Below are 26,336 nucleotides of genomic sequence, written 5' to 3' on the forward strand. Positions count from 1 at the left end.
CCCAAAGGCATGTTGATAAACATCTTCATATGCCTTCTTCTGGTCCTCAAAGTACATATGTGCAGTATTGGTGAATTGGTGAATGCCAAGGATCCCCTACAGTATCCATGCAAGGACAAAGATTTGATCCAGCGTTCCATGGCCATGACAAAATCAGAGGCTTGACTATTGGATGAGGTCTCCTTTCAATTATACTAGCATAGATTTTTCCTGGGATGCTGGGCATCATGAAGTAAGAACCTTATTTCAGATCAGGGATACCTGTATTCAAGATGGGGGCTGGTATTTGATGCTAAGTACTTGATGGCTGGGTGATACATGTATGCCTAATCTGGCTGAACCTCAAAAGTCTAGGTGGAGCTGCTGTGTAGGCTCACTCCTCACAAAACATAGAGGGGGTGGATGGTGGCAATATCATATGAGTAACAGGCAGAATCAGTAATTCCCCATTCCTGATGCATGGAAATGCACAGACAGCACATATTGACTTTATTCACACATTTATGATACAGTATTCCGGCACATGGGTGCCTCATTTGATTTTTGCCAAGGAAGGCATTTTGTCAAAAAACAGTCCTATATATGTGTGTGTGCGTGTGCGTGTGCGTGTGTGTGTGTGTGTGTGTGTGTGTGTGTGTGTATACACACACACACACACACACACACACACACACACACACACACACACATACATACATACACACACATACATATATATATGTATATATATATATATATATATATATATATATGTATATATGTATATATATCTATCTATATATATATGTATATATATATATATATATATATATATATATATATATATATATATATATATATATATATATGGGTCTACTTCACATGACAGAAAACTCATTTGACAGAATTTCATTTGACTAAGACCAAAATACCTAATTTTCAAAATACTGAAAACTCATTTCACCGAATCTCATTTAATTGAATTTTAAGCCATAGACATGATGTGGGTTCCCTTCACCTGTGACTTGCTTATGATAAAAATAATTATTGTAACTTAAAATGCTGACTGTCAGAATACCGATAGTCATGTAGAAGGTAGTGTTGTAGTGCTTCTAAATATGGATATGTCTCTTTACATTTTTTATGGGAAGTATCTAAAGTAACATGGTGGATGTTTTGTGCATTCTCAGCAGTAGTGGTAGTGTGTAGAGTACTGTAAGCCATTTTCCCCACTGTAGTGCGATCCTGGAGTTAGTATATATATTTAGGGTGTGTGTGTGGGGGGGCAAAGCCTCCCACCTAGTTTGGTTTTATATCGTTAGGTTTCTGTTAAGAGGGTAAGTAGCTTTAAGTTCTGAAAATAGTTAGTCATTACAATTGTAGTGTGCATGTCTATGGTTTAAAATTTAGTATTTTAAAATCAGCATTGTAAGCTTTCAGTGAAATGAGATTCAGTCAAATGAGTTTTCAGTATTTTGAAAATTAGGTATTTTGGTCTTGGTGAGATGAAATTCTGTGAAATGAGTTTTCTGTCATGTGAAGTAGATCCATATATATATATATATACACACACATATATATATATATATATATATATATATATATATATATATATATATATATAATTTCAGTGATTGGGTATGCGTTATACATCAAGCAAAAAATTAAGAATATGCTACACGTGTCTTGCTTTTATAAACCTAACTAAAACTTTGCAATATATTAAGATAACACATTTTCAGTAAAGACATTTTGGTCAATCATTGCATTTATTTTTAAACCTAGAACTTTCTGCATATCTGTCTGGTTTCCTAAAAGATCAGTCTGACATGTATGGCATATTTGACTGCACTGTTTACAACTGACTTCTGGTCTTCTCTCTGGGTCAGTTCTTGCAGTGCTATAGCTTCACAGAGACATAGTTTGAGTCTCTCTCTTTGCCAAGTCTTATCTATCACAGTACGCAGAGTCTCTATCTTTTTCTAGAAGGACTAGTTGAGAAAATTCTGGTTACTCTTTTCCCTGTATATTTATTGGCTTAAAAATACTTTTCTTGTACAGATGTAGGCAACATTTTTCTACATATTTTTCTTCCCGTGAACTACAGAAGATTTTTGTTGAGCTGCATCTTTGGAATAGCTATTGCCCACTTTGATCCAGGGATAATCTGGAACTGGATATGCCAGCATTTCTTCCTTAGGATTGTTGTTCTTGGATGTACTCCAAACAGAAATTTGTTTTACCACTGTATATGGGTTGACCACATTATGTCTCTTCCTCTTTCTTTTGCACTTTACTGTTCCTAGATGTAATTCATGTATACAGTCACACATTTGCTTTCTGTCATAATTGAGAATTATTATCTTGCTTTCTCTGGGCATTAATCCTAAAGTACCTATAAAACAAAAAGAAATCAAGATTTCATTGTTTCAGTGGCAAAGCATATACCTGAACACTATTGATATGTACACACTCCTGCTCCAAATCGTCTTGTAGTTTACTTATCACTTACTCATCACTTATATATTTTTGTTTGAGTCCTGATGCTACATTGTGGCCATGAACTGTCAGGCACCCCTTCTAATGCTCTGCCTCCAACCATGGCACTATCCTCTGTGCTAGCAGACACTGGTGGGGATGGAAGGGAAAGAATACAGCAGCAACAATACAGCACTATTTCCCTGATGGGGATACCCATCAGAGTGGGACAGTGAAGTGAAATAGAGGAAGATTAGAGGAGGTACATGTATCGTCATCCTCTACTTAAACTGGGCTTTTTCTTTTTGTGCTATGCCCCTCACATGCCAGTTTTATGTCATTAGCCTGGCTGGGCAATAAGGTATGGCCTCTGAGTACATGCTTTCCCTGAGCCTTAGGTCAACTATGCCTCCTTGGCTATCCCTCATACATAATCAAGTGATTGTTCCAAGTGCTGGATTCCACCAGAGCTTGAGCCATCCAACTACATCAATGCAGACCAGTCCACTCACCCACAGGATAGATATGCCCATCCTGCCTACCAGCACCATCTGATGCCCAGAACACAAGTTAAAATCTGTCAGTGGGGTCTAACCTCTATGCCATGGGGCTGGCATCACTTACATATTTAATGTATAAGTTATTAGTCCAAGGCCTAGGTAAACTGAATAGTATTATTTCTGTTCATAAAACTTTTACTTCCTTAATTAAAGCAATAGTAGAGAGCCTCCTCTGCCCCTGTTAGGTGTGCATACCACTTAAATAACCTTTTGTGAAAAATACTGCAGTACTGCTATGTCAGACTACAATGTACTGTGTTGTAATGCATCAAATCATTGTTTGGTACCACAGTTACCACTGTATGATTTTTCTTTTTATTAAACCATTATAAACGTATCACTTTCTAACATTTTGGAAACTCAGTGCTTTATAAATAGCTGCAACATTAACTACTGCATTTTGGTTATATTGGTTATATTATTTTTGCTCTTATTGACCTCATGTCATGGCTGAAAAGGTTCATGGAATCATCCCATTTATCCACTTAACAAATGAAAATAGTAAATACATACTTCTGTACATGCATACATATATTCCTGAACACAACTTATTTCTTCTTTGACTTAAAAACAAGATAATTTGTTCAATAAATGATGATTTTTGTCACATGAACTTTTCCACAAAGTCCCTTTAGTGACTTTATTTCTAAGTCACTGGAGTATAGATCCCAGACATACTTAGATCCCAGATATGATATTATTTAAGTCATTGGCAAATGCAGAATTACCCAAACAATCCTTGCTTCTTGTGACCTTTTTTCACTTTTCCAGCAAATATACTTTGCTCAGCATGTCTTTGTCTCTTGTCTGTCTTTAATTTTTAGTGCATGCTTGTAATAGCTAAGTAGCATCCTCTGCAGATATACAAATACTTTGCAGAAGGGCTTTTGTAAATGATCTGCAAGAGTTTGTGGTCTATTTCTGCCTGAATTTCTTCACCATGGCTATATTCATAGAATTGTTCGCATCCATACACTATTGCTAACAGTTCCTTTCTATGACCCATAGACAACTGGTTTAATTTCTTGTAAGACAACAGCTCATGTACTGTTCTGAATGGAATCAAGTTGCAAGGCAGTGGGTTTTTTCATATCATAGTAATGTAATAATGAAGTGTTTGTGTCTAATTTCTTGAACTGCTCAAACTTTTCTTTCTGCTCACATATCCATTTCTAACCTTCATCTTTCTGTAATAGCTTCCTTAGTGTCATAAATATTGCAGACATATTGTGTAAAAACTTTGTAGGGTACTACAACATTCTTGAAAATCAATTTAATACTTGTTTTCCTTCTCAGTTAGCCATTTAAGGAATATTCATTTTTTTATCAGGTTTCAGACCCCCTCAGTGTTAAAATATGTCCATATATTTCATACCTGCCACTCTGATATTACATTTGCTTTTATTTAGCTTAAAGTGGTATCAAAGCCTATTTGGCAAGCATGTCATTTTTTTTCCTGTTGTTCTGCTATCTGCACTCATACTAAGATATCATCAATTATGTTTATAAGATCATCTAAGCTTTCAATTACCTGTGAACAGCTCTTTGGGATATTTTTTGCAACGATGAAATACCGTCTGGGAGTCTTGTTTACCTGTATCTGGGAGTCTAAAGTAGCTGGTATATTAACTGCTCTTAATCTGAAGTTTGATTTTTACCTGTATCTGAGGGTCTAAAATACAAGCCCCAGGATTCAGTAATGCCTACACTAAGTGTACACTGTTCAGAGTGAACAGGCAACACAGACATAACACAATTTCTTCCTCCTAATTTTAGTTGTCCAACTAATATTCTTGCAGCTATTATTAATTATTATTAATTATATAATAATATATAATATATTAATTATTATTATATAATATTGATAGGGATTCATAAAGGTTACCACAAAGTGTAGACTACATGTGCACTTAGTGTAATTTTTCTGAGTGACTAGAAAGCACAAAAAATCTGATAAGAATGTTCTTGAATACATATCGTGTACACTTAATGTAAGCTTTATTGAATCTGGCCACTGGTGTATTAACTGCTCATTAGCTGGAACTTATTTTACCTCCTCAGAACCCCGATTGTGTATAATACTGAAAAAAATACTATTTAGCAGTAAAAATGGAGTGGTTACTTTTTAATCACTTTATTCATAATTGTTGACAAACGTGAGTTTGTCTTGCTTACAAAAAAATAATCATGTTATTTATTCTAAATTCTTAACAGCATCTAAACTTTTCATTTTTTTTTAATTCCTGATTTACTTTTGTTCTGGTAGCTACAGGTTCTTTTCTAGGAGAGTGTATAATGGGCACTGCATCAGGATTTATTCACATCTGATACTATCTTGATAAGCTTCCTAGACATACTAAACCTTCATCAGCAGATAAATATAAATAATAAAAGCAGATACATTGGTGTGATAGATTTATATCCCAGTCTATTCCTCACCTCTGGAACAAACCTCCACTACATGTCAAAAGAGCATCACCCGTGTCACCTTCAAGGTAAAATTTGATAATTGGATGGACAACCTCAAATTTTCCATTGCCTATTATTTATCAATGAACCTAAGAACCCATGTACACAAATCGGCATAGACATGCAGGATATTGTTGATGTAGTTCTGCAATATTATTTGAAATGCTTCTTTAGCTCTTTGAAAGTTCACATGCACTATTTTATTTCACATTATGAATTAGTTTTGCCGTATCTAGTTCACAACCAAAATGACATTAGTATATGGATAATTTAGTTCTTTAAGTCTAACTATATGAAAATGAATCTGGTACTTTGTAATTTTTAAATTAGAAAGTCAGCACCTTCTAATCCAATGGTGTCAGCCAGTAGCAAGAATATGTTAAGACTGTGCACAGAGTTCACTCTTCAATATTTTCTAATTTCAGGTCTTTACATGTACTTTTCTGATGCTACATTAGACTTTGTATCAAGTGTGGTTAACTTCTACTTTCTGTCCATTCATTTTCAATAGCTCTTTCCGAGAGCCTACTAAGCACTCATGTCTCAATGCTTTAGAAACATTTTCCACTCAGCTGTATCAACTGATTTCATTTCAGTAATACAACAGACAAAAACCTCATTTTCAGATTTCTAGTTAATAAAATTCAAACTATTTTGAATGCATTTTTTTATTTTTGACATCTTTGCAAAATGCATTTTTCCAATACTAGTTCCACAGTACTGTTTACATTCTGGACAGTGCTTCCTGTTTTGCTTATAGCCACATCAGCTGCAAGCCTAATTCAAATGATACAAGCACTTCTCTACCTTCCAACTTGGATATTTTCTTTTGTTACAGTACATTACTTCATGGCTTTCTTTTTCAGCTCCATCATTGTTTTAGCACATTCTGACTTTATTATTTTTTTCTTTTTTATTTGTTTATTTGACAATTATTCTGTTTTACACACATTCATTTCACATGCTCTGCACACATTCATAACATTTGATAAACTCTAGTCTAATTCTCTTAAAAGTCTGCCAATTTTTCTTCATTTCTTAATCACAAATTATTCTTCTCTTATTAATGAGCTAGTCTTTGGTTCCATCCTTCAGTTCAGTAACATACATGTTTCTCATCCCTGTAGAACCCTGTGCTTTTGTACAGAACACATGTTTAATACATGGCAAATTTCTTATGAGCTCACAATACTCTCTATAAAAGTCAGAGATTACTGTGAGCCCAGAAGGAATTTACCATTTATTAGATATTTGTTCTTAGCAGAAGCACAAAATCCTTTGCTATCAAAGAGTCAAAGTAGTATTATGGCTTTTTCCCAGCAGCATGTTGGAATGTTCTATATTGTTCCTTTTCAGGTTTCTTGTCTAATTTGTTAATCTTCTTCTTTCTGCTTTTCCCAGTTAGGGGTCGCCACAGCGGATCAACTGTCCGCTGATGATTGGCAGTGGAGTTTTATGGTATCGAGTTGCCAGCTTAGCATCCAACCTTCCACAGAAGGCACACACATACACACCTAGGGCCAATTTAGAGTGTCCAATCCACCTACAGCATGTCTTTGCGATGTGGGAGGAAACCAGAGCACCTGGAGGAAACCCACTTGACCACAGGGAGGACATGCAGACTCTACACAGAAGGCACCCCGGCTGAGGATCAAACCGGAGAGCCTCTTGCTGTGAGGCGGTAATGCTAACCACTGCACCACCATGGCCGCCCCTTGTCTAATCTGCTAATGCTGATGAATAAATCAATTTTATGGATCCAGAGCTTCCTGTTTTTAGCCAAATGTGCTTGTACTACAATAATTCCAGGGGGTGCAGCTAATCCATATTTTCCACTGCTGATATTACTTCTCTAATTCCAAATACAGAAACTCTTATATATATATATATATATATATATGGATTCACTTCATAACACTGAAACTTCATAATACTGAAAATGACAAAACTTCATAATACTGAAGACCAAAATACTGAAAGCTCAAAATACTGAATACTCAAAATACTGAAACTCAAAATACTGAAAACACATATTATGTAAACTGCTTAAACAACATAAATCATAGCAATTTCTGCCAAATATATGGGGGCAAGCCTGCACTACGATGCGCTCACACCCCTGCTAATTATATGTACCTACTCCGAGATTGCACTTAACTACACTATGTGCAACCTTGGAGTTGATATATTTAATTAGCAGGGGTGTGGCGCAGCCCACGTAGTGCAGGGTGCTTGCCCCCCTGCATATATTTGGCAGAAATTGCTATGATTTATGTTGTTTAAGCTGAGTGTACGCATAATATGTGTTTTCAGTATTTTGAGTTTCAGTATTTTGAGTTTTCAAGATTTTGAAGTTTCAGTATTTTGGTTTCAGTGTTTTGAGTTTCAGTATTATGATATTTCGATGTTATGAAGTGAATCCATATATATATATATATATATATATATATATATATATATATGTGTGTGTGTGTGTGTGTGTGTGTGTATACATTTACATCCACTTGTTTAATTTTGTGGAATATTGTCTATCAAGATTAAACAAGCATATATACATATGTTTGTTTAATTTTGAGAGACAATATTGCACTTCCTAAATATTTGGTTGTAAGGCTGGTGAGTAACTAAGACAGAGAAATATGATATGTGTTGTAACCTTTTTACGGTGTATATACAAACTGGTCTGAAATTCCAACCAAGAAAAGCAATGTACCACACAACATAATACCTTCTCGGGCTGATTCATTTCACAGATACATATCTCATAAATATCAGTTATAGCTGTAATATAATCATGAAGACACTAGGAAGAAATGATTTATCTATAAGTACCTTTTCAACATTTATACACTCACAAAGAAAGTCACAGAGGGAGTCAGAAACACATTTGATCAACATTAAAATCAAATCAAATCAAATCAAATAAAACAGGAGTATAAATACGAATGGTGCTTAGAATAAAATGTCTAAATTATGCAGAGTTTCACATATCTATATTTATCTGTTGATAGGTCTATTTGTTTATAATTTATCCATCTGTATTTATAATTTTTGAGAAATATGCTGAAGAAAAACACTATAAATGTGAGTAGTTTTGAAATAAAATAATAAAAGAGTACAATGCACAGAAAAATTATTCAGTGTAAACTTTAGCAGTAAAATTCACAGGATGCTATTCAATACACAGTTTTTCTCCTTAGCTAGGAAGATAAACTGAATACACCTATGGTCATCTTGTTTGACAATCTTCACTTTGATTGCGGTTTCATTTTTTTTTTTCAAATATTTTTTATTTTCAATTAAAATAACATTTACATAATATTTTAAATATCATTTAAACTATATACAATATTTACAATAGCCTGAATTTCAATTATATACACTGTATTTTATTAAATGTAGAATTAACAGATCAGTTATCAGAGATACAATATTAATTATTGCAGTGTCCAACAAAGATATAACTTTCTTCCAAGGATTATTTACCAATGGCCTGAGATAGATTCGTAGTTCTTTGATTTTTATTTCCATCAATGCAGTTGTCTTCAGTAAAATGTAGAATTCTTCCAAGGTCGGGGTGTATTTGAATTCCATCTTCTGGTTACGCATTTCCTAGACATAGCAAGTATTGTCCATAACAAATACATATTTGTCTTATTCAGGTAGGGACCTTCATTTACATTTAGTATAATCAATGCTTTAGTTAAGGTAAAGGATTCATTAAATAAAGCTCGTAAAAAATGATTGAGTCCATTCCAATATGATTTAATTTTATTACATTCATTCCATCTTCTGGTTACGCATTTCCTAGACATAGCAAGTATTGTCCATAACAAATACATATTTGTCTTATTCAGGTAGGGACCTTCATTTACATTTAGTATAATCAATGCTTTAGTTAAGGTAAAGGATTCATTAAATAAAGCTCGTAAAAAATGATTGAGTCCATTCCAATATGATTTAATTTTATTACATTCATAAAAATATAAATCCAGTCTGCTTTATTTGACTTTTCACACCTCCAGCAAAAAACATTTTTAGTAGTACTGATCTTTTTAATTCTATCTGGTGTTAAAAATGCTCTATGTAAGTATTTCCAGTTAAATATTTTCCAGTACTGTGTGTTAGAGGTGTAATTAACTGATAGTAAGATGTTACTTTTAATTTCTTCTGTTAACTGCAATGACTGACCTTTTGTTAAGAACTGCCAGTATGATGGTTTGGGAATTGTTTTATATGTTATTAACTCTTTATATAGATTTGAGATGGAATTTTTCTTTTCACAACTATTTTATATAAATTCATACAGAAAATTATTGTTTTATTAATAATACTTCTGCCTTGATCTTTCTGATATTGTACATCAAAAAGCTAAATGTAACTTTATTAAGGTGCAATTGTCTCAAAGCTGGTATGATATATGCAAGCATGCAGGGAGAAATATTTCTATCAAAAGTGTTATTAACATAGAGGAGTAGTTGAAACTGGCATTTCATCTTAGTTTTCTGAACAACCCAGTTCTCACCTATTTGTTTTAAAGGAAAATCCACCTAAAACTAGCATCTCATACAATAACAATAAAAGCACATTTGTTGACAATGACCCCTCTTTATCCATCATGTCTCAGCTGTGGTGGGAAGTCCTTGTGCCTTGCACAAGTTATCTGTTATGAAATTTCTTCCAGGTGCAAGGATGTCCTTCCCCCTGTTATTCCTCCTTCAACAAACTTATTATTGAATGCAATGCCCCATTTGGAGTGTACCTCTCTAAGGAGCTTGTACAATTTGAACGGTCTCAGAAATTCCTAACTAGAACAATCTCTTAATTCAAGCCACCCCAGGAGGCTAAAATCTATTTTCCTTTCTCTAATCTGTCTCTCACAGGCTCCTGGGAAGTGACCTCTGTCTATAATTTAGTGCTGTGAAAGACCTTGCATTTAAACCTGTTTCACTTTCATAGAATAAACTGCTGAACTGCTACCCACTCCAAGGTGGGGTTACCACCCGTCTCACTTTATGAGGGACAGTCCCTCTTTGGACAGTCGGGTCCTGCAAAAAAATTGAAAAAATGGCAAATGTCCTGAGATTTTAGGACAAAATTATTTTCTATATTTCATGTAATAGTTGCATAAAATAGTTATTCTGTATCTGAAACACCTAAATGTTATAAGAAACAGAACAAGCGACTAAAATGTTACAAGAATAAGCTTTTATTTAGGCAAAAAAGTTAATTTCTGTCCTTGGTACTGGCCATGGATGTGTTTTGCCCTGCAAAATCTGACGTTTGTACCAAAAAATGTTCCACTTTGGGCATTTGAAAAGGTGGCAACCCTACTCCAAGGACATAAACCTCCACTGTAAGATCAACTACACATCCAGGAAGGATATGCTCTTTACCCAGTGCAACCTCCAACTCTGGAATAAACTCCATCTGCACTCTAAGCAAAGTACCCCCTGAAAACCTTTAAAAACACTATGATGATTAGATAGGTAATCTCACAAAGAAAAACATAAATTGAGAAGCACATCTGGCTTAAAGAAATGTGTTCCAGTTGGAACTAGTCTACCCTCACCATTACAAGAGTGAAGTGGCTAAGCTTCTTAATGTTCTTCCATCCCTAAAATTAGAATAAACCAATGAGCCAATGAAATAAGGAAAAAAGGTAGACTGGGGTGAAAGTAAGTGGGAGGATTGAGGCATTATGTACAGTATTTATAATATGTACATACATTTTTTGAAAGAAAATACTAAAGTCAGCAGAAAATAGGAGTTGCATGTTAAAGAAGAGAGGCTTTTATGGGTAGTAAAAGATATGTAGCAGCATCCTTAGACATACTGAGTACATGTAGTTTAAAGACTTTCCAAAATTCTAAGCAAGAGTTTTTTTTTTTTTTTGTTTTTATAGGGAAGGTAATTGATTTCCATAGTTTGGGGTCTAGAATTGAAAAGCTGTGATCACTGCAGTGCAGCTTATTGCAGAAAGTAAAACGAGAAGACGAGTTCTTGGGAAGGAATTTGAGGTTGTTGTATGTTTGTCTATAAACGTGTCTCCCTGTTAGAAATGAGAAAGATTCGAGCTTTAGCAGTCTGAAGAGTAGAGAGCCTATAAAAATGTCAGGCCACTGTTGGAGGGGGAGTCATTTGGCCTTTTCAGTACTATATAGTGGTGCTTCCTGCAGGAGGTTGACATTATAAATTTATAAATTTACAGATTTTTGTTTGTTGTAGTTTAAAGAAAGAATTTTTTCAGGATATTTATTGGGAGGATATATTCAGGTTTGGGACATAAATATTTCTTTTTCTATAACCATTTTAGATTCTGTGAAGTTTTCCATGCCCCACATAATAATGTGGGAGTTTTAGTTTAAGTTAATTCATTGTGGTGGCTGAAGGTAAGACTGAATAAATCCTTAAGCCTTGTTACTTGAAAAATGGTTTAGTTTCAAGAGGCTGACATTGGTTGCCATTTATGTATTTCATTGGGACTGAAACCACCTTTTTATTAGGTCTAAATATTATGACTTATGTTGTTTTAGTACTTAGAAGCTTTATGTCAGTTACACATAGTCAACTATGTCAGATCTGGTGCAAGTTGTTAGAGTGTCTGGACCTTAAGGAGACCCTGTTACATTCAAATAAAATTAGAGCGAGAGAATGAGAAGGCCAGTGAATAATTTGTTAATAAAGATGTAAAAAAAGGACAGATGCCAGAATCAAAACTTGGCTGACACTTTCAGTTAGAGGAGAGGGATTAACGGAGATAGTTACAAGTCTAAATTCAGAGATAGAGTGATAAAAAAAGAAGTTATGTATGTACCATAACATTCCATCTGTGTTGTTCTTTTTCATTCTTCCTTAAACTGTGGGTTCGGATCCAAACCTGGGATCTGGCTTGGATGCTTTTTGTAGCTTAGGAAGCAACTCTCGAGCTCCTCCCATACCCATAACGCCCCTGTCCTCCAAATTACCTCAGATCATGTTTACTGCAGCTATATAAGCAAATACATAAAGGATGGAGAGAGAACTATCAGAAGATAGAGAGCAGATAGAACCAGGAGCTCAAAAGGAACAGTGGTTCCTAGAACAGTTCTGCAAATCTTCCCAGAAGGGACAGGGGGATGGAAGGGGGGAAGGCTGAGGAAGAATGAAAACAGACATCACAGATGAAACATTATGGTAAGTACATAACGTCTTTATCTGATGTTTTCATTTTCATTCATTCCTCAACCTGTGGGACAGAGTCCCCATCTATAGTAACCTCGGGTGGCCCTCATGGAAGGATATTCTAAAGCAATGCGGAGATAAAAGCAGCCCTACTGCTGGACACAATATCTAGCTTGTAATGTGTAACAAAGGTTTGGGAGTTCAACCAAGTAGCAGCTGCACAAATGTCCTCTATCAGATCTCTGGGCCAAAAAGTTTGAGATGTAAAAATGGATCTAGTAGAATGAGCTTTAACATGACCAGCTAAAGGTATTCCTTTAGCAGAATACACATGTGAAATACAGCCCGTGATACATTTAGACAAAGTGAGTTTGGATACTCACCTTCCCTTTCTAACATTCGAGAAGGAGACAAACAGCTGCTGATCAGTTTTTCAGAAAGATTTTGTTCTGTCCAAATAGAAATGCAGCTATTTATGGACATCTAGCAGGTGAAGAGTATATGCACTCCTGTTCTGGAAACTGGGGAAAAAAACTGGCAGGTTAATGACCTGACTGATATTGTTTTCGGAGGCAGCATTAGGCAAAAAGGAAGGATTAGTATGCAAGGTCACTCTATGAAAAATAAAATGGGGAGGTTTGACTGCTAAAACTTGTAATTCAAATATCCTTTTAGCTGATGTGATGGCCACTAAAAAGGCTGTTTTCCAGGCAGAAATGTCAAGTCTATCTTGGCTGAAGGCTCAAAAGGAGGTAGGACAACAGCTTGTAACATCATGGTTAAGTCCCAAGGAGGAGTGGGGTGCTTTATAGGTGGTCTAAGTATAAAGGTACCCCTGAGAAATGTCTTACACAGTTTAGAAGAAGCCAGAGAAGATGAATTGTCCCCAGTGTGATAATTTGAGATGGCTGCCATTTGCACTTTAATAGTAGAAAAACATGCCCCACTTTGGAAAATTGAAGCAAGAAAATCCAAAACTGCAGGAATTGGGTCTGTAAAAGGATCTGATTTTGATGAGCCCATGTAGAAAATCTCTTCCATTTACTTTTATAAATCTTTATAGTAGAGGCTTTATCCTCACATAAAGCCTCTACTATAAATCTTTATAGTAGAGGCTTTATGTGAGGATATTAAAATCCTTTGAACTGGTGAAGAAAGCTTGGTAGAATTGGAGAAACCAAGCGGTCAGTTTCAATCCTGGAAGATCTGGGTGAATCTGCCCTGATGCATGGGATAGAAGATTTGGATGTGGTGCCAGCATCTATTGAGGGCATACTAAGTGAGATCAAAGAAAAGGGAACCAAATCTGTTGAGGCCAGAAGGGAGCAACGAGGATCACCTTGCTCTTCAACCTCTGTGCTTTCTGAAGAAGTTTGGGTATGAGGATAGAGGAGGGTAGGCATAAAGAATACCAGAAGGCCAAACATGCACTCGAGCATCTCTCAGTGACTGTCCCTGAGGAGAGATCAGGGCAAAGAACCTCCTTCATTTTTTGTTGAGTGGTGAAGCAGAGATTGCAGCAAGGCTAACCCCACTTGTGGAAGATCATGTTTGCCATTGACTGATTTAGAGACCACTTGTGAGGCATCAGAATAACTCTGCTGAGCCTGTCCACCAGGATGTTAGATTTCCCAGGAATGTACATTACAATGAGGAAGTGGTTGGAAAAGGACACCCATTGCCAAACCTCCTAGCTTCTTGACATAGGGGGTAAGATCTGGTTCCTCCCTGTTTGTTGATGTACCATACCACAAACATATTGTCCGTTTGTATCACAATTGTTCCTAGAGGTAGAAAGCTCTGAAATTATTGCAACGCTATAAGCACCTCTCTTATCTCTAGGGCACTGATATGCAAATTGGTCTCTTGTGATGACCACATGCCTTGGATCATCTGACCCAGGTACTGTCCCCCCACCCCAGCTGGGAAGCATTCATGGTCAATGTGGCTCTGAGGGAAGGAAGGACAAAGGGTCATTCTTGCTCAAGTTCTTCTGAATGGAGCGACCATAGAAGTGGGTCTTTACACACTCAGGATAACTTGATAAGATGATTCAGTGGGTAGAAGTGTACCGAACATTCGACTGCCAGAGTCCATTGAAGTACTCTCATGTGTAAGCATGCTGTTGTAATCAAGGTTATCGGGGCAGCCATTGAACCTAATGATCTGAGGGATAAACTTACTGGGGGTGTTGGAATGGCTAGAAGTTGTCTGATATGCTATCTTAAAGTGGAAATCCTTTCTGGAAGCAGGTAGGTTAGTCAATTGGCTGTGTCTAGATGTACTGCTATAAAGTCTGTCAGCTGTATGGGTTGTAGCTGAGATTTCTGCATGTTGATCATAATGCCCAAGGTAGGGGCTAGATGTAGTAGATAGTCCCTGGCTTGTAATAGTAGATGCCTGCTTGGTGTGGTCAGGAGCCAGACATCTAAATAAGGAAACACGTTGAATCCATGCAATCACAAATAAGCTGTTACTACCGCCATGCATTTGGTAAACACCCTGGTGTCTGTGGTGAGACCAAAGAGCAGTACTCTGAATTGATAGTGACTGGTCCTAAGCCGGAAGTGGAGAAACTTTCTGGAGCACCTGTTCATTTTGATCTGATAGTATGCGTCCTGAAGGTCAATGGAACACATCCAGTCATCCTTTTGTAACAGGGGTAGAATGGACTGAACCGTGACCATCCGGAACTTCATATGGTCTAATGATTTGTTTAGTAAGGTTAGGTCCAAGATTAGCCTTAGGTCCCCTGTCTTCTTTGGCACTGAAAAGAACTTTGACTAAATTCCAGATCCAACTTGGTCTGTGGGACCTCCCTGGATGACTATTTTATCTAGCAGCTTTGCAATTTGTAATGCTGCTTCCTCCCTCTGACTGGGTGGAACATTGGGGAGATTTTTCCTTGATTTTGATTTTTGGAAAAATGGAATGGAATATCCTCTGGATATGATCCTGTGCACCCAATAATTATTTGTGATGACTAACCAGGCATCTAGGTGCAAGGATAAGCATCCCCCCAACTGCTTCCAGAGAGGGACAGTTGGGCAACCTCTCAGGAGCACTGAAAGGACCTATCTGAGAAGGAATCTCATGATCCTTAATTTTGCAGACCCTTCTCCCACAAAGACAGCCCCCTCCATTATAGTTATTTCCCCCTGTGCCTCTGGGGGAAAATCTCCCTGTGATTCCTGAAAAGGACCTTGAGACTTTTTGAACCACAATTTTTTACCACCATGCTGGTTCCTGAAGAATGGTCTTTGTGGGGTAGAAAAAGATTCTGATGGCAGACAAGGTATTTTCATTCTTCTCACTATGGGAGAACATCTCTTTAACAGTGAGGCCAAACAACAATGATCCATCAAAAGGGGCATTGATGAAGGATGCCTTGAAAGGTTGTGTGAAGTTACCGAGCTGCATTCAGGCATGATAACTTATAGCAATGCTTGAACCGGCTGCTCTTGAGGTACCCTCTACTGCATGTGAGATTAGCCTCATGGACATATTACAGATTGTCTGTAGGGTGGCCAATCCTGAGGGAAAGGTTTTCTGCTCCTGTGCAGACATGGATCCTGGGGCAGAGTGTTGGGAGTTCCTTAATTAAGTTTCTGTATAGTCTGGTGAAGTGTGCTAGGTAATTCAGTGATCACAATGTGAAAGTCACTGAAGTGTACATCCGCTTCCCAAATCTGTCCAAGGCCCTAGACTCCCTGTTAGGGGGATGGACAGAGGAACTCCATTCATCCAGCTCCTTTTTTATGGCTGCTTTAACAACCATGGCATCTACTGGGGGGCCTTTAGTCCTGTGCTGCCTATCAGATGGGGCAGTAAAAAACTTATTAGCTCTCTTTGGAATGGGCTCAACAGTGTCTGGCACCTTCCATGCCCTTTGGGAGGCAAGGTTGATAAGTTTATCTGCAGGGGGAGGCACCCAAGATGCATATGGGCCAGATCCAAAGGCCTCCAGAAACATGGATTCCTCTGAGGAAGGACTTTGGGTAGATTAACCACCTCTTTGGTGTAGGACTTCAAGGATGTCTCCAAAGGAGACATCCCCCAGTGGAGATCCTGGGGCTCCTTGCCTTTCATCAATGTCTGTGGCTTCTGTCAGTGATTCCTGAGGGGAATCACAGTCTTTTCTGAGGTACCTCCTCAGTGGGATGTTCCAAGGAGGTGTCAGAAGAGACGGGGCACTCTGCAGATTGAGCTGCTCAGAAGGTCTTAGGGTCTGGCTGCCATGAGGTGGAAGATGAGCAGGCTCAGGTGCAGATGTCAGAACAGGAGTAGAATCTGAAGGAGGTAGAGTCAAAGTAATTCTCTGCTGGGAGAATACCCTCTCCACCATTTCAAATGCAGAAGAACCCAGAGAGGCCAAAGGCAATCTCTCCTGAACGGGGGCTCTAAGAGCAGACAACTGCAAACCCTCATGGTTGCCCTGCCCCATAGGGGAGTCAGGGCCAAACTGTCATGAGTCAAGGCTCCGAAAGAAAGTGGTGGCTCTGAAAACCTCAGAGTAGAGGACATTCTCTTGGATCTGACACTGACACTTCATCTCAGAGATCCACAATGCTCTATCATTGGAGGTGAGGAAGGAAGGGCCATCGGGTGGACTCTGGATACTTCTAGATCCAAGGGCTCTGAAATGGGAGGTTGGATAGGAGAAGGAGAAATCAAGGGCACAAAGGTAGGATGGCTCACAGGTCCAGTGGGGGACAAAGCAGACCACACTCCCATCTGTATCTGTGTCCTGAGGAATCTCCTCATCATTATGTTCACCTCCGCTTCAGAAAGGCTCTATGAAAATCTGACAGAGGGTGACACGGAGGGAGGTTATGAAGATTTCTTCAGACTTAACTTGTTTCAGCATTCCACAAGAGTACGGGCATTGAAACCTGAACAAATATCACAAGACACATCCAAATGAATAAGCCCTAGACAGTTAATTGCACTCCCTGTGGGCATCAGAATGACAAATCTTGTGCCCACAGGAAGTGCATGTTTTGAACCCAACAGGCTTATCCAGTTTATCAGCCATAATCCAACAACAACAAAAGAAGTTTTAAAGAAAGGGAGAGTTTTTTTAGGGAGGGAAATACTCAAAGGCACAAAAGTATCTAAATACTTAAACGGAAAAACCTGAAAATAATAAAAAAGCTTGTAGCAGGGTAAGGAAGGGTGATAAGCTACAAAAAAGTGCTAGAAAATAATAATAAAGTTAGTTTTAAATCACTCACTATCCACAAGGTGTTACGACAGAAAACAATCCCAGCTTGCTAGAAGCGCAGCAAATGAGATCTGAGGTAATTTGGAGGACAGGGGCATTATGGGTAAGGGAGGATCTCGAGAGTCAGATCCTAAGCTATAAAAAGCAGCTCAGTCAGATCTGAGGTTTGGATCCAAACCCACAGGTAGAGCAATCAATAAAAATGACAACATCAGATCATCAGATTCAGTTTATTATAATATGTAGGGAAATGGGTGTAGTACTAGAACAGGCTTCTGTGCAGGGAAGGCCATATTCTAGCTGAGCTGCACTCTGTGCAAATTATGATAGAATAAACATTACAATTACATGTTTATAGTTATTTGGAGAATTATTTGCCCAGTAATATGACTTTGAGTGCTAGTTATGCACAAAATACAAAGAAAACAATAATAAGTTTTTAGGTACAAAATGATCATCAAATCCAGGTAAGTGCATATTCCTCTGGGTTTGCTCAAACATTAATTAATAATAACAAAAACAACATATCTTTATAATTTATTGTCTAGAGTTTATGCATAGTTTATATGTGATATTGAATTGAGAAAATGGTTTGAAAGTAAATGGTTGAGTGGACTGGGGAAAACTATAAGGAGTAAAAATGAGTTTTCTATATGCTTAAAGAAAAACATATTTTAATTATGGTTGTGGAGTGCCTGATATTGGCTATATTAAGAAAAATCATGCATAGCTTCTTGTTTGGACCTAATTTTGAAAGAGTAATTATAGGGGAAGGTAAAGAAATTATTGCACTTCTTTTTTTCTATAAAAAAGGAATCATCCTTAGTTAGATCACCACTACCTCCAGTGCAATATTGAAGATAAGAAGGAAGCTTGATATAGGTGGTACATGAAGGAAATATGTTACCAAAAACTGGATTTTAATGTATGTTCTGAATAATTTGTCTTATATTTTATGTTGACTGAATCATCAAATGTTGATGAATAATTACATAACACTAAACCAAGAACCAAAGGAAACAGATAAATCTAAAAGTACGACAACTCACATCTGAGAAGAGTTGCAGTAAATCCAAAAGTTTAATAAATCCAAGAAAGGGAAACTAAGAAGAACAAAAATTAAGCTCTTTTTTCCCAAATGTGGGGACTTCTTCAGAACTGAGGTGTGAGTTGCCATACTTTTAGATTTATCAGTAATTACATAAATTTGAACTTGAATACTCTACTTCACCAAATAACAATTGACTCGTCTGGCTTATCTTTAATATCACCTTTTTTCCATTTTAAGCATGGATTGCAAAAACACATATACATGCATTCTAGTCTTAACGAAAATGTAAAATATGTATCAGCATTTAAAAACACACTTTGACTAGTGTACCATCAAATCACATCACACAAAGTGATTTCTTCCCAATGCCTTTTTTCCAGTAAATTGTTTTTCCTATTGTACTTCTTAACATGTTGTGGATATTTCCTTTCTATTAGTATTAATCCAGATTGCAAGAATTTGAGTGTCTGCCAAAGCCCTTTCATGAGTTAAGATGAGATCCTCACTAAGACAGATAGAGGGAAAGGATGGAGGAATTCCCAATGTCTTTAACATAATTTTAGTTATCAGCAAAAATATAGTCTATAAATTATCTTTTGCCCAAAGTTATGCCCTGTAGGTAATCTATGGGTAGACCTTTGCTTTCAGCACCATAATCAAGGTTAATATGTGAAATGAACTGAGTAGATTAGCTTGCAGAATTAAGAAGGTTCCACCTCCTACTTGTTTAGCTGTCCTTGTAAAGATTAAGTATTCGTATCCAGGGGCAAATGAATAAATGTTTGTATTTTGTGATGACAATGAAATCAGAGGATTCATCAGCTAGCCAGTACTAAGCTGTTCAATTGTATTGTGTATGCTACCAGCATTTAATAAGATGAGGATATGTGCTGGCAAGAGTACCGAGAGTGTGTGGGGGGAGAGATTTATCTGTAGTAGTAAGTGGACCTGAGTCCGGTCCTATGTTGTCATTAAGGGGGGAAATAGGATAATGCAAAATATTTGATGACAAGTTGACAAGAATTAAGATAGCTTAGGGAATGCTGAGTTGTAAGAGTTATATTTGTGTATCTAATAGGGACTTGATGGATTAATGAGAGGGAAATGTTTGTTGTTGGTACTAATAAATGTAGAAGGTGAGGAGTAAATGGGGTTGGAAGTCAGATAGAAGTGCAAAAGATCCAGAGTGATGTGTAAGTAAGTAGACATATGGGATATGCTAGAGGACTTTAACTTGAAGAAGTCCAAGATAGTGCAGGAAAATAGGCAGAAACTACACTTGGAGAAAAGCAACATGATGTATGATGGGCAGTTTACAATTTCTTTCTTTCCTTCTTTTGTTCTGTTTTATTCCCTTCTTTTAAAGGGGGTGTTAATCAAAAGGGGTTTATGAATTTGAAAGGCTATAAAATAGTTTGGATGCATTGGTAGAAGAGTGCATGTGTCTATGAATGTGTTAGAGTACTGTTAGTAGGACTGCGGAATAGAGAGAGAGAGAGAGAGAGAGAGAGACAGCAGAGAAGACATTCTACAGATGTGATTTGTGCTTAAATACCTTGCCTCCAAGTGTAGCTGATGGGAGGGAACATATGTGTTCAAAGATATAGGTAACTGTTGATGTGTGTGGATGGAGCTTAGGCCCAAGGCTTTGCATACAATGCAGAAAAATACATTGATGCACGTGTATGTCTTCTGTGCTACCATTCAACTCAGCAGTGTTAAAACTGGAGACACAGCAAGCTCTTCATATCTAAGAGCTGAATAATTTTCCCATGCAGTACCACACTATGAAGGCCTGAAACACATCTACATCCTAGAACAAATAAAGGAAAGGCCAAATAAAAGCAAAAGTATGACTATGACTAACACTGCATATATAACTGCTTTCACACTGCACTCTATGATACTTTAATAAGGCCTCAAAGAAAACAAAGACAGAAGATTTGTACTAACAAAGATTCAAATTAATGGAGGAGGACAACATCTAACATAGAAAAAGTACCTATGGGATAATTATCATTCTGCAAGACTTAGATTTCTAAGTAAAGTGTGACGTCTGCCAATATCAAATAAGACAGATAAATGTAGTTCACATGTGTCTCTTTCAAAAATTGTACATCATCCTCCAAATCCATAGTCTTAGTTCCAGCTGGTGTTATATAGCACACAACCTTGATAGGTTTCCCTTTTTTTCTGCACCCATAGCAATGGATTTCCACTGAAATCTTCTTCTGTCATGTGAATTTTCTGTTCTGGTTATTTCTTCCCACCTGAGGCTTTGCTTTGCCTTGGGATGGGAAGTGCTTCATATGACAGTCCACCTAAACCAGGATGGGTAGATCTTTCATGTTTCTAGTAGGTAGCTCTTTCATAGTAGGCTTATGTTTTGTAAGCCAAACCTACATATCCTTCAGCATAATAACCAGATAATGATCTACTATGAATTATGCCATCACTTGGACAACATTCTTTCCCTCAGGGTAAAGTAATTTACAGCAGGCTTCACTCATGTGGGTGATGTTTTCTCTTGTAGTAATATTCCCCAATTCTGTTTCCCCACTGATATAATAAAGTTGTAATATTGCCTTGTTCACCATGTTGTAATTACAAGCATCTGTCGAAGACACTATTCTTTATATTTGCTTGGCATAGCCCACCAATTATGTAATTCAATAGAACATCCATTGTTCATTTGGCCAAAGAGAACCTTCCACTGTGCATTTGAGTATTAAAATAAATAATTTAGCATCATCCCTTTTAGATAAAGTCCCAGGATGTAACCTGCTCCATACATGATTACATCCTGCAATGGTGCGTACCCAATAAGATGACACATTTTCCCAATGAACACTATCTACACCAGTTACAAGAGGTATACCACCTGCATTGTTATACACTCCTACAAAAGCACACACATCAATGAATGCTACTTGCACCCATTGCATGAAATAGCATAGCTTATACTATTGTGCACCCCCCTCCAAGATGCAACACCCCATGAACACTATCTGCATACATTATATGTTGGGATACCATTTACACTAATGTGCAACATCTCTTCCCTGAAGAATACCTGCACCCTTTGCACCCATTAGGATGAAGTACCCCTTCGTTTAACAATAACTGTACCAGGTATATGGGGGGGGGTGCAGCCTGCAGTGCCATAACCTTCTAAGATAAAACACATCATTCATGAACATTACTTGTACCCATTATAATAAAGAACACAGCTTACACTGCTACTACTTAATCATAACCTCACTCTGAATATAGTGCACTCATTCCATGTGGGGGTACAGCTTACATTTCTATGAAACCCTTTTGATGAAAACACCCCTTCTCTGAATATTACCTGCGCATTCTGTATGCTGGGACATAGGTTTCCCTCCTTTGTACCCCCTAAACTGACACACTACTTATGTGGACACTATTTTCATGTATTACAGGAGAGACAGCTTATACTCTGTGTACCTTCTAAGCTGACACATCCTCTTCTTGAACAGTACCCCAGTCCATTACACTGGGGTACAAAACTTACAATGCTATGTATCTTTAGTGATGACACTATCCTGACATTACCTATACCCGTTATGTGTGGGTTACAGTTTGCAATACCTTGTACCACCTAAGTTGAATATGTGCAACCTATTTTGAAAGTATTGTGTACAGCCCCTAGGTTTGAACTTTCACAAGTGGCATCCACCCTTTTGAACAGAACCTTCACCTCTGAAGGGTTCCAAATGCAAACATGTTGTGTACTGTACTACTCTCATTCTGCTTTGTACATTGTGAGCCACTGTCATTCTGAGTACTTTTCAAGAGAATTCCAAACTGAGAACTTACCACATCATTCATTTCACAGTCCTGTACATGAATTGCTTCCAGACAGATACATAATTCTGTTTTTGAATCATGTATGTGTGGGTCAGATGAATGAGATGTCCTCCATATCGGTCATATTATACCATATGGATGTTATATGAAGGGTATCTCTGAATTGTGTCCTTAGTATGCTGTTAGAATATTCTTTCCCTACTTATTACATGAAATGCTTAGTGACTGTTGAATAAATCATTTACCAGGTGCAAAGGACTTAAATCTTTTATATCACATAATGCTGAAACTCATGAGGCTAAGGGTAGTTTCAAGTAAGTATGACATATTTATCTATACTGCATTTTATAGTTAGTGCATACGTTAGCTCTCTCTCTCTCTCTCTCTCTCTATATATATATATATATATATATATGTATGTGTGTGTGTGTGTGTGTGTGTGTGTGTGTGTATAAGTTGTCACTAATGCTGAACATTCAGAATATCAGACATTAGTAATGCTGGATTTGCAGACCTGTATGTGTGCAAGATCACTGTGTAGCAAAGAATGGGAATTTCCCTTTTCTCTCTGTTGTGCTATCTCAGAGTTGGTATATATAAATTGCAGAGGTGGGGGTGCAGAAGGGCTTGCCCCCTACATAAACTCATCATTCTAAATTTTTTATTTCTTTTTGTAATTTTTACTTTCGATATTTAGCATTCAGCGTGCCCATGGGGCCAGCCCTGTGCAGTGCTGCACGTCTTTGTGTTAGAGCACCATTCATCATCATGTTAGGGTGGTTGCTGAATATCAAAAGGGTACTGAGATGTATACATGGAGATGAACACATTGTGATACCTTCATGAAAGCCCCACCCCCAAATATATTTAAAATGTGTTTCCTTTTTCTGGGGGCATGCAGTGGTCTTCTTCCTTGCACCATGCAGTTATTGCAACTTACTCCAAAGACAGTGCACCGTGGGTTAGTGATAAGATTTCTAATACCTCAACTTCATTTCATGAAAGTGTGATTCAGTCATTTGTGTGACCTTATAGAGATTCAGAACATTTCATAAATTATATTCATATTGCTTTTGGATCCTAATTAGTAATGTTTTTATTTATTTATCTCTTAATCTAGGAAGACAGCTTTGCTGCCAGTGTATAACATGTAGTTTTATAGTTTAATTTTTATTTATGCCTTTTTCTGGTGTCATAATAATACTATACAGACAAGGAGGTTGTAAACAATTATAATACAGGAGAGACTGCCTTGTAACTATATTTTAATAAGTTTTAACACCAAGTCTGTAATGCTGTCATTTATTTAGAATGTCTATGATTTTCCAATCTGATATTTAGAGCCCTATTTTACATAAGTAAGTTAAACCACATCCATTCATCAATGCATAAATATCCTGAGTGGTAATCAACTTTGTCATATACGTCAACCAATAAAGTTTTTGGCACTAACAAACAGTTGTTTCTCATTCTTAACATACACAGCTGCTTTAGCTTACACATCTGTATCAGCTTAATTGCCATTTTTTTTTCATTTTTGCATTTTTTTGCAGTTTCTTAACTGGTGCCATTTAACAGACATTACTATAACTAAAAAGAAACAAACTTCCAAACTTCTGAGTTGCTGTGTCTGAGGAGTATATCAGTTTATTTTCATAATCTCTCATGTGTTCCTTTCATTGCACACTTGAGGCAGTACTGGACTGAGGACACAACACCACAGCAGTTCTTCTGTGCAAGTTAATTCTGTTTTATTTGAATCTTCTAGCTCCAGTTATGCTAACAATTTCTGTGGATGGAGAAGGATATGCGTCTGATATCTATCGCGATCTTGTAGCATCATTTGATGTACTCCAGAAAGGGAATATCAGCGTTTTGTCAAAGAAATGCGTCTTAGATCCAGTAGAACCAGACTACAACTACTACTTTATTATTGGTAATTAAACTTAATTCATGGACAACTTCATGTAACAAAATGTCAGACAAGCACTGCACAAATCTATACAGAGCCCTCAAATGCATATGGGCAACTTAAAGGTACACACACACACACACACACACACACACACACACACACACACACACACACACACACACACACACGCACACACACACACACACACACACACACACACACATAAAATCTGGACAAAGCCAAAATAATGGGGGGACAAAGCCCCAAAAATAGGAACAAGTTTTAAATATTGCTCTTATAATCTTAGAAAGTTGCTAGAATAAAAGGGCTTGTGTTATCACACATTTTCTGAAGGATATGATGTCTGAAACTCAAATGCCTGTCATTATATATTGAATTCAGTCCTCACTAATTGGCCACAAAAATCCAGAAAACCACAAATTTTATGAGGAACAGACCAAAAATATGAGGCAAAAATCTGGATATTCTTTGAAAATCTTTACAGTTAAGAAGTATCTCTCACACACACACACACACACACACACACACACACACACACACACACACACACACACACACACACACACACACACACACACACACACACACACGCACACACACATACACTACACAGAAAAAAGCACATTCTAACATTAATACTTAATCACAGAAAATGAATTTATAATGCATAAATAGAGAAAAATGCAAGTTATATATGTGTGTGCGCGTGTGCGTGTGTGTGTGTGTGTGTGTGTGTGTGTGTGTGTGTGTGTGTGTGTGTGTGTAAATATATATGTAAATTCATAGACAATACACATGCATATATACAGGCTTACAAACCTTCAAATAAAACTGTAAGGGCAATAAAGCATCACCGAGTACAAAATACATTTTTGAAGAATGAGGCCATTGCAAAGAAACTGATCCTTTCTATAAACAGCAGCAACATCGGACCCAATTATATTCATTAAAAGGATGCAAAGATAAAGCTTGCCAGAGAAGGATAGGTGAAATTTCTCCCAACAGGAAACCCAAATTTGAATTGCAACAATTTGAATTGCACTAACTTTTCTAAGTGACTCTGAAAGAAGCCCACTACTGGCAGTAAGAGTTGTGGCCAAAAGGGATTGTTTCCATGACTGTGGAAAATATTGTTCAAAGATATGCTAGCAGCAATGAAAAAAAGACATTTGGCTAATTTGCATGTCTCTGAACTGCCTGTAATTGCTGTAAGTGCAAAGCAGCACTTTCCTGTAATAAGCACCACTGACTGCCCATGTATCACATTGGCACAGGCACCCTTCTTCTTTCAATGTCCCCCACACATGCACACAGTCAAGCACACACACACACACACACGCGCGCGCGCGCACACACACACAGACACGTGCACACACACGCACACACGCGCACATATGCACACATGCACACATACACACACAAAGACACACCCATACACACACACACACACACACACACACACACACACACACACACACACACACACACACACACACACACAGACACAAAGACACACACACACACACACACACACACACACACACACACACACACGCACACACACATACACAGACACACACACACAAAGACACATCCATACACACACACACACGCACACACACACGCACACACACACACACA

The 26,336-nt window shown here is 37.4% G+C and overlaps 1 protein-coding gene across 1 annotated transcript in view; it reads left to right on the forward strand.

The window, feature by feature from the left end:
* DCST2 (DC-STAMP domain containing 2) overlaps positions 1–26,336 on the forward strand; it is a 568,171-nt gene that overhangs the window by 252,713 nt on the left and 289,122 nt on the right. Inside the window, exon 9 of the mRNA XM_044079285.1 lies at positions 24,528–24,695. Coding sequence (XP_043935220.1) covers positions 24,528–24,695 — 168 coding nt within the window. The remainder of the gene's footprint in view (positions 1–24,527; positions 24,696–26,336) is intronic.

The sequence above is a fragment of the Protopterus annectens genome, chromosome 8.part0 (genome assembly GCF_019279795.1).
Source record: "Protopterus annectens isolate FY-2018-M chromosome 8.part0, PAN1.0, whole genome shotgun sequence".
NCBI lineage: Eukaryota > Metazoa > Chordata > Ceratodontiformes > Protopteridae > Protopterus > Protopterus annectens.